Source organism: Ceratina calcarata, unplaced genomic scaffold (genome assembly GCF_001652005.2).
Source record: "Ceratina calcarata isolate Rehan_Ccalc_2016 unplaced genomic scaffold, ASM165200v1 scaffold48.2, whole genome shotgun sequence".
NCBI classification, from domain to species: domain Eukaryota; kingdom Metazoa; phylum Arthropoda; class Insecta; order Hymenoptera; family Apidae; genus Ceratina; species Ceratina calcarata.
The window spans coordinates 2,532,975-2,547,588 of record NW_017172225.1 but is presented as its reverse complement, the minus strand read 5'-3'; the positions used below and the strand labels follow the sequence as shown (position 1 = coordinate 2,547,588).

General features: G+C 42.2%; 3 protein-coding genes across 5 annotated transcripts; 2 read left to right on the top strand and 1 right to left on the bottom strand.

Moving 5' to 3' along the window:
* Nucleotides 1-33: 33 nt before the first annotated feature.
* UQCR-C2 (Ubiquinol-cytochrome c reductase core protein 2) lies at nt 34-2,192 on the top strand. The gene is made up of 7 exons (XM_018029529.2): nt 34-176; nt 406-542; nt 610-801; nt 865-1,084; nt 1,157-1,588; nt 1,651-1,872; nt 1,932-2,192. The coding sequence occupies exons 1-7, from the start codon at nt 132-134 to the stop codon at nt 2,016-2,018; spliced, it is 1,335 nt and encodes a 444-aa protein (XP_017885018.1). The 5' UTR covers nt 34-131; the 3' UTR covers nt 2,019-2,192.
* Nucleotides 2,181-4,522, bottom strand: LOC108627929 (nucleolar protein 11). Its single transcript, XM_018029528.2, has 3 exons — nt 4,139-4,522; nt 2,486-4,045; nt 2,181-2,419 (listed from the first exon to the last, which is right to left on the bottom strand). The coding sequence occupies exons 1-3, from the start codon at nt 4,268-4,270 to the stop codon at nt 2,291-2,293; spliced, it is 1,821 nt and encodes a 606-aa protein (XP_017885017.1). The 5' UTR covers nt 4,271-4,522; the 3' UTR covers nt 2,181-2,290.
* Nucleotides 4,523-4,749: 227 nt separating this feature from the next.
* On the top strand, nt 4,750-7,781 carry LOC108627602 (protein APCDD1). Of its 3 annotated transcripts, XM_026815741.1 has the most exons (6): nt 4,750-4,920; nt 5,089-5,178; nt 5,296-5,437; nt 5,628-5,859; nt 6,006-6,392; nt 6,562-7,781. In XM_026815741.1, exons 1-6 carry the CDS (start codon nt 4,884-4,886, stop codon nt 7,447-7,449), a joined length of 1,776 nt encoding a protein of 591 aa, XP_026671542.1. In that variant the 5' UTR covers nt 4,750-4,883; the 3' UTR covers nt 7,450-7,781. The 3 variants fall into 3 exon arrangements, with proteins under 3 accessions (XP_026671542.1, XP_026671544.1, XP_026671543.1); XM_026815743.1 differs by lacking the exon at nt 5,089-5,178 and having other exon boundaries at nt 5,320-5,437; XM_026815742.1 differs by lacking the exon at nt 5,089-5,178.
* The last annotated feature ends 6,833 nt before the right edge of the window (nt 7,782-14,614 follow it).

Here is a 14,614-nt window from a genome sequence, read left to right as displayed (position 1 = left end):
ATCGAACTGAGAGCTACGAAATAATTCTCTCTCTCTCTACTCTCTAAAGCGTGCTATAGGTAGTACCTGGTAGTTCTGTCGTTCTATATTCCGATCTCGAGGAGTTTTTCGAATCACCGAGAGACGAAAAAATGGTTGGCTCGGTTGTCCGACCTTCTCTGCTACGTGGCTCCACGGTAATAATTAACTTATTTCTCATTTTATGATCGTTACGAAATGTCGTTGTTAATTAATCAAAGAATTCCGAAAGGTGTTATGTAAACGATCAGATACTGTACGGTACGTCAATCCCTGTCTGATTGATTACACAGGCCAGAGCACATTGTACAATTGTCCTTTTAAATTATTACTTAGAACCTTCCAGTTGCTTTATATGATTTTCTCAACAAGTCCTTCACTTACCAGGTTAGACATTATGCGGCTGCAGCAGCTGCACAGGCTTGTGCATCTGCAACTCCCGAGATCAAAGTTTTGACTAATAAAGTGACCGTGGCCACATGTGACAGTAACTCTCCAGTTGCACAAGTATCCATCGTCTTCAGGTATTCAAAATTATATCAAAAGGTATTAGAATCATTGCAGTCACTTTTGTGGATTCCTCATTTATAGAGCTGGCTCACGAAATGAAACGCACGATACACAAGGCACAGCTCATTATTTAAGGATATGTGCTGGGCTGAGCACGTCCAATGCAAGTGCTTTTGCCATAACGAGGAACATACAACAGCTCGGTGGAAATTTAGTAACCACCCAAGACCGTGAAACTATAGCATACACATTACAAATCACCAGGAACAACTTGTAAGTATTATATATCCTCCACTGAACTAACATTCTCATTGATCAATCTTTTTCTATGAACAGGGTAGAAGCTCTCAAGTATCTGGAGAGTGCTGCTACCAAACAAGTGTTCAAACCGTGGGAGGTATCTGATGAACTGCCCAGACTGAAATATGAATTAGCCACTTTGCCAGATACAGCTGTGGTAATTGATCTGTTGCACAAAGCAGCTTTTCGTAATAGTGGGCTTGGAAATTCTCTTTTTTGCTCACCGCATCAAGTAGGCAAAATAAACTCAGAGACTGTAAGTATAATTCCATCGATGGCTGATGAGACGTCCTTAAGGTCTCAGGGAATAATGCCTTCCTGTTCGTAGCTGCAACACTTTGTCAATTCTTGGTGTACTGCACCGAGATGCGCAGTCGTTGGCACCGGTGTCGCGCTTTCAGAACTCGCTGCTCTAGGATCCAATTTGACCATTGGCTCTGGAGATAATGCGAACGAAAAAGCGAAGTATTCTGGTGGAGAAGTACGTAATGAGACCGGTGCACCTCTGACTCAAGTGGCATTGGCCGTCGAAGGTGTCAGCTTGAAAAGCGACAAAGATGTCTTAGCGTGTGCAGTACTTCAGAGAGCGTCCGGTTGCGGACCCAGAGTAAAATGGGGATCTACTGTCAGTCCGCTGAATAAGCAAGTCGCGAGTGCTGCAGGCTCAGAACTATTCGGTGTGTCAACGTTCAATGCGAGCTACTCCGATTCTGGACTTTTCGGAGTCGTCTTGTGTTCACCACCGAACGTAGCAGGATCTGTACGTATAATTCGACTTATGTATTTCTATATCTTCTTTTAACGGTTTTCATTTTGTATCAGTTGACAAAAGCAGCTGCCAAATGGTTGAAGTCCTTGAACGTATTGGAAAGCGACGTCGCTCGCGGTAAGAATATCTTAAAAACGGAGGTTTTGGACGCAGCGGACAATTCTACTTCCTTGTTGGAAAGTCTACAACAGCAAGCTCTGCTCAAAGGACAAATTACCTCACCGACAGCGTTAGTCAACGCCATTGACAAAGTTACTGCGGCCGACATAAAAGCTGTACGTACATTGATTTTTATTTATAAAAATGTAAGTCTAAAACTGAAAATATTTTCCAGGTGGCTGATAAACTAGCCAAAGGGAATCTGTCTCTGGCCGCTACCGGAAATTTGAAAACTATACCGTACGTCGATGAATTAAAATAGATTTCACGTTTCTTTCGAGTAGCGAAATATCGAAATTACACTCTCTTCCATATTGCGAAGATAGAGATCAGAGGCCCGTATCATTGCGATCTATTTAATATTTGTTAAGCATTTCATTGCAGTGAATGTAACTTTGTAGATACGAATAACTAATAAAACTTCTTTCGACTTAAATATTTATTTTACAATTCCTCTTATGTATATAAAAAGTATTTTACAATTCGATTCGGACGCGAGACATATGAAACCGGACATTATACATCATCTACATTTTAATAGAGTTTTATTTCTTCTATGGTATAAAATTTGTTACGATTTCTTTGTAACAGTTTCGACGATTTTCCGTTCATGATTCTTCTTAAGATAGGCCTCAGGTTTTCCATATCTTTGAACAGTTGTTGCTGCGAAAAGGGACATTGATAAGGACTGATTAAGCGAACATTATATTAGATTGCACAAACACTTACGTGATCGTTTAAGACGAAACTGAATTTATTAAGCAACGTAGACACCTCCGGATCTCGCGATAACAGGTAATGCTGATAATGTGATTCTAACAAAAGACTAGACCACTCGTACAACTGTTTATCGGTTGGTTGCTGTATGACATCCCGACAGAAATCATCTTTATCGTTCAACTTCAGTATTAAGTATTGCAGTAATTGAAGTATTTCATTGAAATTCAAGCCGCTTTTAAGATACGACGATAATGAGACATCGGAGTAAGTGAGACTGAAAAGTTTATCGAGAAAATTATTTCGTGAATATAAATCTCTCGGCTGATCATCGGTGACACCATTCTGCACCGGTATAAACGTATCGTCAGGGCTCCGTAGCGCAAAAATTAAGAGATCGGTCAACAGCTTCTCCGAGAGATCTTTGAAATTGTTTAAACACCATACGATCGCTTCAACGTTCTTCGACTCGATCAACTGTGGAATCAATATTTCTTGTATCGCAGCATCGCTCAATCCTTCCTTTACATAAGACGATATCTGCTTGGAAAGTTTCGAAGGAGGTTTCTGTGGCTCGTGTCTAAGTAACGCAGCGCATTTCTTATCCCATTGAGCTATCGTCGACTCCTGTATTACAACGATCTCATTATCATCCGTCGTCTCGTCATCATTTTTGAAACGTAATGATGAGCCAAGCAGGCTTGCTATTTTCTGAGATGCAAGATGGTAAGGTGCAATCGCCAGATGCTTATTCGCAGCCAGCAACAGCTTGTCTTCGATCTTCCATAATTTCGCATCCTCCGTATACAATTTCAGCTTCTGTGCATCTTGTATCAATTTGAATTGTACATTGTAAATCATTAGCACAGCTCCTTCTTCAGAGACATCGGCTCCATACACGGCTATGGTAGTCTCATTCAACGCTGTCATAACTACAGGATATTTAGTATTCATATTATTGACGATACCGATCAACGTGCTTAAACTGGTTTCATTATTAGTTTCCGTTAAAGGATGACTGTACAATCTGCCATGCGACCACAACGTTAGAAGATGAGCTTTTTTCTTAGCTTGCAATACTGTATGACCTACTAGCTCCTCCGAACTTCTTTTTAACTGCAACCTCCTGATAGAACCTGTTTCCTCCAAATAAGTTTCATTTTTAAGTTCAACTATGACACAGTTGTGAGTACCTTCGTTCTCAGTTAATATGCATAAATTCACTTTGTCACTGTTTCTGATTAGATGACAGTCTACGATCCTCTCACTATTATTTAGTATTCCATCTTTGGACCAAGATTTTCTGTTCTCTATAGCCCACTTCAGTGAAGCAGTAGCTCCATTCTTACGTACTACTATGGGTGGACAGCCTTCGAACGTGAGAATGGTATGCAGAGCAAATTGGAATTTGTAGCCTTTAACGTTGTTCAAATCTGTCTCCTCAGCAGACCAAAGGCGTATCTTCTTCTCATTAAATATCGAGGCATATTGGCCCGTTGTCTCATCATAAATGACTTGTGTCGTTAATCGATCTTTACTGGTCCAACTACTCAGCTGTTTCAAATCCTGTAACTACGATTCGAATTGCATTTACAATTGTGTGATACAAATAAAGAAAACGTAGGTTCTTAGTAACCAGCGAGTCTCGCAAATATAATAATTTACCTTATATCGAATCACGATGTTCTTCCCTAATGTCACGATTGCACACCCGCTTTCCGAGTCCCTTTCGACGCCTAACAAATTTTGTTGATCGATAAGTGGGCATAATGTATAATACGAATAAAGTTTAGCCATTTTAAACTTTATTAATAAAATTCTCCTGAATCACGTGTTCAGCCAGAACGAAACACTACAGTTTTATCACTAAAAATTAACGCCTCCTTTACAGATCTTAACATCTTCATAAACGAAATATGAATATCTTTCGACGACTTCTATCATAAATATTTTCGAACCGAGTCACTGTCAAATAATGAATCTATTCTGATAGATAAATTAACAAGCTGAAGCAGGTTATCTCGCTTCATCATAATGCCAGACGCGCAAAATGTAACGGCCCCTGTATTCCAAAGCACGTACTTCATTCGAATTTGAAAGAACGCGTATTAGAATATTATAACGCTGTTTTCATATCGTTTTCTTTAAAAGAGGAATAAATATTTAGCATCGAGAATCTCGTCACATCCCCTACTATCCCGAGAAAGACGCCGGGAAGGGATAAACGTATAAACGCAGGAACTACTTCGGAGCAGATCCAAGTCTGTTCAGATCGTTCAAAGACAGTGACTTCGTTTCATAGATCTTTACTTCCATTTTTATTTTAATTCATCTAAAGATTTGCACTGATAAAATCTACATGAGATGAAATATCGAATAACGGACGATATATTCGCTTCGTTGATCAAGGATGCAATCTTTAATTATCATTCTGTGTCTCTTGCAAGGTGAGTCTAGGCTGCTTGAATTATATTTCCCGAATCGCGATCATTAGAGTAATCAATTTTACTGTAACGATTGAACGTTTTCTCGATGATCTGAACTGTTTCTTCTTCGTTCTTGTCGATGTACTCTGCTACTTCTGATTGATACGCGTTCCTTGAATGGCTGCATAGCATCACGGAGGCTATCGCATCTCGCTGCCGATCCGATTGGAATACCAATCGAAAAGACAGCAAAAGCACATGCAAACAGAAGAAGAGAAGGTGCGAGAACGCAACGCGACTGAATACAAAACTCTCTTTATCGTTAAACATCGTCGTTCCCCAGTAAAAAAATCAAATTTCCACGTGGATCATTGTTTTAACGTTTTCCTCTGATAGGGCTTGATTACACGATTTGTCTAGAAGCGGAGAAAGAAGATAATCGTTGCGACGCGTTAATGAAAAGATCCGATTCCGATGACAGAGGTACTGTAACAGATAATACACCAGCTAGATTACACGAGACTTGGGTGTCACAGGAGTAAGTGAATTTTCGAAAAATTTTCATGATACTAATAGTACCGCGGAGAAATTACTATAGAGTGGCAGTCTTATGGGAATTGACAAAAGTTGTAACTGTAGTTGTCAGCTATAAATAAGGCTGCACGGGCACTACCACTCTTTAGTAGTACCTCCTCGATAAGTGTAATATTGGAGGACTGTTCCCTCAGATGCGAAGTACGAACGGGCCCGAAGTACGTTATAAGAAAATACAATTTCTTTAAAAATGACACTTTCCTGTTGTTACAATATCATTACGCCGAGGAATCTTGTAGCATCGCAACTTACACGATCATAGCGCGAGGTTCAATTAAAATTGTATCTCCCTCTGCCACGGTTCCTGGCGCCGCAGAAACTTACGTGCAGTTGGATTCGGTTCACTTGATACCGCTTAACAGACAGGTTCGTGCAAAACGCATTATATCAGGCCGGTATGAAATGTCGTCTCGTCCTTGGAGCTTGAATTTTCCATCGTGGAGTAAAACTTGACGGCATTTCATACGCGTTTCCTTCATTTTCTTTCAACGTAAATTCCGTTTAATCATTAGGTCGCGCATAAATTTGGCCGGAGAATGAACACGAGTTGCGGCTGGGACAAGAAGTGGCGTCCCTACGTATCACAGCTCATTTACGAGCGAGATTCTTCGTTAAATACAGATTTGAACGCACACGACTTGAATTCTAATTCACTGCAGAGTCGCTTATCGCGAGCGAAGAGACGACACACGTTGCAGTGTCTCGAATCTTTCGACGTAGATCTCACAGAACTTGAATTGCTGCGAATTGAAGTGAAACGATTTAATTCCCCCACGAATTCGTCGACACCGGGCCGAGAAAGGATCGAATTGCTACTCGGTGGGCTAGCTCGGAGCATTAATTCTCAACGAATGCAACCAAGTCGCCTGCAGTCTACACCTTTGCTACGCGCCGACACGGTAAAAAGATCTTATCAACGAAATAAAACATATTCTATTATGCGTCCCGATATACGTTCGATTTTATATCTCTTCATGGAATAATTATTTTACAAATGACTTCAATCCATCTACTTATCGATGATCATTTTATTTCTTATGTTAAATGACAATTGTGACGCCCTAACAGCAAGCTATGGATTGTCCGATTTGCGGGAACGTGTATCGTGCCACGGAGTGCAGTCCGCCTCTGTTTCATCAAGCACCGTCGCTGCCAGCGGTGATCGACGGTCTTTGGTTGAGCGTCAGATGCGAGAGCGTAGACGGAGGACTTTGGTCCAAGAGATTCTTCCAGATGTACTCAAGGGACAACAGGTGGTTCGCTCGTTGGACTTATTATACTGATTCTACCTGCTCGAACGTCTTGTATATGACAAGCGCGACTGGAACTTACGTTCAACGAGCTCTGGAGACGGATATTTATCGTCACGTTCCGGGAGATACCGAGGAATCGATTATGCTGCGGGTGAATCGAAGGCAGCGAATGAAACTTGATCAAGATCCTTTCCAGGCTCAGCAGAACGCGAAGATACCTTCTGGTACGAGCGAGTTGGAACTTCGCGTTCTCGACGGTCTACTGGTTCCGATTAGTAGGATCGTGCCATCCGGATGCAAAGTCACGAATAGAGCAAAAGGAATTATGAGGATAAGAAGAATCGAACGGGATTTGAAGAACTGCATGCCTAAAGATATCGAGACTCCAGCGACAATAAAATTCAAAGCGAAGATCAGTCTGAATTGGAAGGGAGATTATACTTTGCTGTTAGCTGCCTGGAGAGACGATCCATGGGAGGCGCCCCTTTATCGATGCTCGGAAACGGCTACTCGAACTTATTTTCAAGAATTATTGTATGGAAACTCGTTTTTTCCTAGAGAAAGAAGTAGTCGATATAACCAATTCAATCGATTCAGGCGACATTGGTTTTCTACTTCGCTCGCTGTGCGATTCACAGGATTTTCGTTTACGATATACTTGACTATTTCATGTTTCTTACATTGGCTCAACTTCGTCTACTGAAGAAATGCAAAGGGAAGATGGAGATGTGATTGTAAGATTACTGGCGCTTTAATAATATAGAGTTAAAACGATATACGTAGCCATGTATCTGTACTAACATTCGAAATCAAGATTTTGTTATCTACCATAATTTAGTTATAAACAGTTTATTTCTAAATCCCTTTTAATATGAGCGTTTCATCTCTTGAATATTGCATTATTCTCAAACGTGACGATCTCCCCCGTAAGTCACTTAAACTTCAATATTAAAGAATTTAAACGCTACACGAATTTAAATTTCTCTTGCCTCTTCACGTTTTAAATGTACCAGCTGAGAAGTAAATAAAAACACATTTGACTGCATAAACGAGAAATCCTGTCAATTTCGTAGAGATAATAACCTAGCGTCATTAGAAGAATAACTTCTGTCAAAAGTTTCCCAAGTTTAAGGGGATGAGAGCGTTTCAACTCTTTGGACGGGTACAAAGGGGTGGTACGATAGTTTTTATTTTTTCAGTCTCCAGGGAAATCTGAGGTCGAGCCAGGGTGGAGGCTAAAGGTGTGCAGATAACAGGGCAGAGAAGGCGCAGGACAGTGGTCGCTTATTTGAAGTCAGGTGACAAGCCAGTATCCCGATTCGATTGTGTCCGTTGGTTACTCTTTCATCGGGTTCCTCCGCGCTGGGAATTTTAGATTTGATTACAAAACGCGTCGTACCTATCCTCCCACCATCGACCATCGTCTCCTCCGCATCCTCTACAATCGTTCTCTCGCCCTTGTTGCTAGGAACGGAATCGACACCCACGCGTGATAACTGCTCACCGTTCGATCCTTCCCAAGCGTCTCATTTTTATGACACGACGATTTGATACTTAATGATCAACCGTGCCTCTTAATGTTTAGTTTTTGGCAACGATTCGTACAGTAATTATTTTAATACATCTGCGTAAGGGAGGTGATAATAATTTCATTACCCTGATGATCAGCCATAATGACACTTCGTTATCGTGATTTCTATTGTGATATCTTTCTAGTCGACTAGATATGGGCGAATTTGTACTGTGTCAGGATTTGACTCGGTTCCATCGCTACTTTCAGTCGGTGTCCGGCCACCCCGTTCTGGGTGCACCGATGAAAAACTCTTGTTGCTCGATCGCGACGGAATTATTGGCCGGCCGTGCTTATTTATGGCGTTCATTTTCCTGGAGATTGCAGGAGAGGACGTCCGCGTCCTCTCTCGTTCGGGGGCGATTTTTTTGCGGCACCACGTCGATCCACGATTTACGATACGTCAGCTGAGAGGTGAGCAGGACGTTGATAACGACGACACTTTGACGTGGAACAGCGACGGGCGCCGGTATAGCGAGCAAATTAATTCCGTGACCTTTAGATTTGTTGGAGAGTAAAAATGTTCATCAAAGCCACTTGTTTTTTCAATCTACAGAAACAGTACTTAGTTACAAGATGATAATCTCTGATCATTCTGCCACGAGCAAATATTTACTCGCGTACTAAACGAATATCACGATAGTCGAATTCGTCACTCTTCGAAATATCTACTCCACGTGGCGTCGTTTGTTTTAGAACGTTTCAATATTCAATTCTTCAGCGAATAGATTCGGTATTGCATTTTCATTTGAGGAGACAGAAGCTTGTGTGGAACGCAGATGCGACTGGGCGATGAAACAATTCTCATATGGGAGATTCTAACGACAACAGGAGAATGGAAACAGGCTATTAATCATGTCTCGACGAGTCGGTGTCGCAAGAGGAGCTCGCTGCATTATACATGATCATCGCTTTAAATGGGATTAGATGGGGATTTATAGAATTCGCTGGCATATGCTCCGACGCAGTTGCAAATATAATAGCTATCAGATATTATCCTCGAATTGTGGATTTTTATCCACGATGAAAGAATACATCTTACACGACAATTTAATTTATCATTTGAGTATCGCGATGTGCACTCAGTTATTTATAAATCGTCGTGTACGTTCAATTTCTTTTCAATTTCGAAGCATGAAATCCACGGTCTAATCATAAAACGGAAGACTGAGATAAATGACGATTTCGTATTACGAAACGATATGATATAATTAATCGAGAACTATTGAACTGATCGACGTAAGTCGTTCGCAGGGGAATCCTGACTGTGATCGCGATATCATTCTCTTTACATATGGTGACCATCCTGTTTATTATTTTGCGGGGATTTACTACACTTGTCAGAAGGGTGATCCGTACCTGCTGTCGTACGGAGAACAAGGGTGCCAAGAAGGGTTGACTTGTTAATGAAATTAATCGCGCGTAAAATAGAGTCTGTGATCCGGATTTTATTGTCCGTGACGATGCTCCACTTACGTGTACAGACAAATTTGATTCACGGTGAATGTATTTACAAACCGATTAGTAAAACTTTAATATTGCAGTAGTCAATCTATAATTAATTATTCATTTCGCGTTTATATCATAAGAATTGCTATCTGACTCAGAAGATGAAATAAATGAAAGTACGTAATTGCATAATGTAGTTATTGGATCAGAAAAGTGAGACTAATGTCCGAAAACGTGAATCGTAAAGCATCGTGACGAAGGGTGCCATAAAACGAGAGGGTGTGGTGCGGAAGCTGGAACAAAGGGGATTACATCGTCGAGGAAGCAAGTGGATCGACGAAGGGGTTGCCCGGCAAATATTTATGTAGCCAGCCCCAACGGGATGGCGGATCATCAAATTCCAATGACAAAACGTACACGGCCACCGACGGTGACAACCACCCCAACGAGGGTAGTTCCGTTACATCCACATATGCCACCGCTGTTCCCGGTTCACGCTTTATATCCCGAGTTCGAAATTGCCGTAGGTGACGAGCGTAAATGACGGCTGTAAGTGAAACGCGATTAAACCCGATCGAAATCATCGCTCGTTTACGGGATTAATCATTCCACCTGCTCGCGCGATATTTCCTCGTTCCCTGATTCCACGGAACGAACGATACTGGATTTTTATTGATAGGATCTGGACAGGAGAATTAATTCTGATATTTCCTGCGGATGAGTTACGCGAATGATAGTTAAAATTTCGGCGAAACGGCAGATAGAAACTCTTTTTTCAAGCCTCTGATCGGAACGAAACGTTCGATAAAGATTGTCAAAATCTACGTAAACCCCTGCAATTCTCTGAAAACAATTTCATCCCTTAATCGGGATTATTTTCCCCTGTGGAGAAAAATCGAAGGGTGTCACGGTATCGATGCGATGTTGATGGATGACGATCATTCCTTCGTATCTGTACGATGGAGCACCGTTCAGCCCACATCATTAGTTGCTGAAAGAGAGGATAAAAGAGTCGTCTCGTTGAACCATCAATTTTATAGACAGGAGCAGCTGTATAGACGGTACACAGTCTTCCCGGCAAAAAATTCTAATTTATATTGGCAATCTTCTCTTAGTAAATTCTAACTAAAGTATCGAGCGAAACTACGATTTAAAAATCTTTCGATCGATTAATTCTCCGATCGATGATAGAAGGCTCGGAAGATGATAAAGGATTTTCCAATAGGTCTCTCTTTGAAAATTCTTCGTGGAGCGAGTTGGCGCCAGTTATTCCCAGGGAATCTACTGCAAAGTATTCCTCTGATAAACAGGCTGCTACACCTTATGAATGCTTGATGATGGCGTTTCACGAGCCGCCTCATCCCCTGTGTATCTCAAGGGCGAAACTTCCTCCTCGTCGCTCTGTTCTCTCTCTGTCCTCGTTCCTCTGAAGCATCCCCGCAACGTTTTCTGCCGCTTTCATCTCTTCGCTACCTTCCCTCTATCTCCGTCCTTCGGGATCTGCCAGGACCAATCGTCGTCGAGGGTAGAAACGAGGTGTGGTTGTTCGTTCCCATCCCTTCGCTCTGCCAAGCTTAACCGAGAAAAGATAAATCACGATCATTGAATTTAATATTCGTAAATGGACCCGTCTTGCCACGAGGCTCTTGCTCGTTCAATTGTTCAATACTCAGCGTACGACGATTGTTTCCTGTCGTGCATTCATGTAGATACAAAAAATTTGACGTGCATAGAATTATTTTAAAAATTACCGCCTGAATAGTTTGACTTTTTCCGAAACGATTGTCTTCCCTCGACTGATCGAATCTGCCCTTCCACATTCACCGTCGGACAGAACAGAAATCAGATTTTTAAGAATAGTATTATTTAGCAGTTTGTCAGATGGAAACAGGCTGATCGCGGAGTAAACTCGTTTCTCGTACAATCAAATATCTATCTGCTGTTTCCACCCCCGTGGAACCGCCACCCTGACACCGCCAATCGTGGGCGAGCAGAGAAACAAGGGGTGGCGAAGCGAATCCCCTCTTTCCTCGTGGAAACCCTCCCGAGAAGTATTGACCCGGGGTATCTCTCTCTCTGGCCTCGCAGATAAGCGAGAAAGGTCAGAGCCATCATGGCCCCCGACGGCAGTTCCTTTTACCTGACGCTCTTTTCCAGATTTTACGCTTCCGAAATTGTTTCACGAACACCCCGTCCCCGGCTCTCGCGAACGTTCAACAATCATTTGTTTGTAATAATTTCCTTTTAATTCTTGCACCATGAACAAGCATTGCAGCGTTCATAAAATTTCCACTTAAGGTGGAGAATGACAAAGAAGTTCAACGGAGGATTTTTCTTACTGAAACTCAACGTTTGTTTCTTTTTATTGCCGGATTTTATAGTAAATGCAGAACGGAATTATCGTGGTGTACGTACAGGAAGTACGTAGACGGAGAAACAGTGTTTAGAGCTGAGTAACCGATATAATGATCTGACCTGTGCGAGCTAGTTAATTAGTAAGCATCTCTGCAATTAGGACCAGGATTGCTCGATAGTTTCGTCTGCCGCGTATATAATTAAATTCAGAAGCTGCATAAACGCAGCTCACCCAGACCGTGAAACTACCCCCGGACGCTGTAATATCTTATCATGCGTCTTATCACTTGTTTAGTCCCAAATATCAAATTAATTCTGTGCTCTTAATGGATGATTCAGGAGTTTCTGCAGCTCCTGTCTTCCTTTACGACAAGGATGAATCAACGAATTAAAGATGTTCTTTTTCGTTTTACGACGAGAGCGAATTGCGTACTCTGTATTTTATAAAAACTGAAAAGGTAGCGAATCGAGAGACTCGTAGCAAGTGTTTCGCATAATTTCCAAGGCGGAAGTGTACGAAACCGTTCCCTCATACATGATATCACTAGATCAGGGGTCGTAACAGCGCGGTGCCCAGCACCTTATTGCTACCTACCACCTAGCCACCCCTTCGGTCCCCGTGAATCTCTCACTACGGCATCGACCCTTCACCAACGATACCCCCGTGTATACACGTACTCTGTGTACCACCTGTCTATTTACTCGCTCGTGTATCCTTTCACCAACACACGTACGACGCTGCCGTAACGAGACTCAACCCCGCCTTATCCTCTACCGGCTATAGGGATACGAGGAACAGGAAAATTGAGGAAGAAACTGAAAGAAAGAGAGTGGCATAAAAAATAGAAGAAAAATCCGACCGTAGGAAGGATGAAACGTTATATCCTTCCTTGCCTGTATGTTAAATAAAATAAACGTTTGCCCCCGGGCAATTGTTTCACTCGGAACGGGAGTTAATGCGTTTCGAATTGGATAAACGAAACATCTGTTTGAGGATTCCAGGATAGCCCGGCCGAGTAATAAAAATTCTTTGCTAATGAATATAGGAATATTTTCAAGCGTTTACCGCGATTGTCTTCATGGTACCTCGAAAACGTACAAAGAAGTTTTCTATGCTACTAAGTCGGCCAGCGTTAATCAGTAGAATTAACACGTTCCGCGTTTAATATTTAAGAAGGAAAGCAACGATTGTAATTTGAAAACCTGTTTCTCTGCTAGACAAACACGTGTCATCGTGGATCTTTTGTCGCGGATTCCACGGATATATTAAATTAACTATTTTCTCTTATCTCGCAGAATAACAGAAATACATTACTGTGACGCAATTACAAATGTGCACTTAAGACGTCGCCGTTGCTAACTTTATCGTATCGGTATACTTAATTGAATCGTTCAAAGACGGTTCGCACAGTGTGCAGAACGATTATGGAACGAAATCGTGTTCGCAGATAAAAAGTAGCGCGTCTGCATCTGGTCGAAAGGGATAATGCGAATCTCGGGCCCGAGATACTCACTCGGCGAGCTGTATGAAACGGATGAAGAGGTTGCGATTGCCCGTTGAAATTGTGAAAGGTTTACGATACTCCGGCAGGAAGATTGACAGACTGTTTACTGTCAGCCAGACCTACGACGTCGCTCCGCAGGCTCGTTAATGGTACTTCATCGCTTATTGCACGCTCGCCGTACCACTTGCACGGCTCGGCTGGCTGATAATGTTATCCGATTGCCCTGGGAACTGTAGTTCAGAGCGTGTAAATTTTACGCCGCGTGAAAATCTAACGAGGCTACCGGCGCGAAAGTGTTCCGCAGTGACGGACGTTGAACGCTGAACGTGCAAAACAGCGATTAGGACGTTCGTTTGAGGAGAAGTAGGCGCGTTGTTTTCAGAGACACATTTTCGTGTCGGCCGCTCGAGTATTCCGGTTTAATTATCTGAAGGGGGAAAAAGTGCGAACGCGTTGAATAAAGGAGAGGGAAAGATTGCGAGGATGCAGAGATTAAGTTACCTTCGCAAGCTTTGGGAATGTAGGTAACGGATCGTTAAGGGAGGAAGATCGAGGAGGTCTGCCGGGGAAATTACATTTTTTAATTATGGCCGGAGCAAGTTCATAATTGGTGCTCACTACGCGGGGGATGAAACTTATTAGTCGGCGAGGCCTTCACCGTTCCGGGGGTGGTAGTATGGCCGGGTCGCGGGAGGATATCACCTAGCTATTTTCAGGGACGTATCAGCAGGGATGAGGATCTACGGAAGGAGTTAATTAACTTCCTTTTTCATCTCCTTCATAAAAATTCGAATTTATTAAGAAAGTCACGATGGCCGTCGAAACAATTTTTAAGTTAAGCAGGATATTTCTTTTAAATATTAATAGTCGAGCAAAAAGGAAACGGAGCAGATTTCGAACTTCTGTCAAGCTGTTTTTTTATTTTCAATTCGATCGGAACGACGGGTCATTGGAACTCGAAGACTTTCCAACGGGGCAAGGCGGGAACG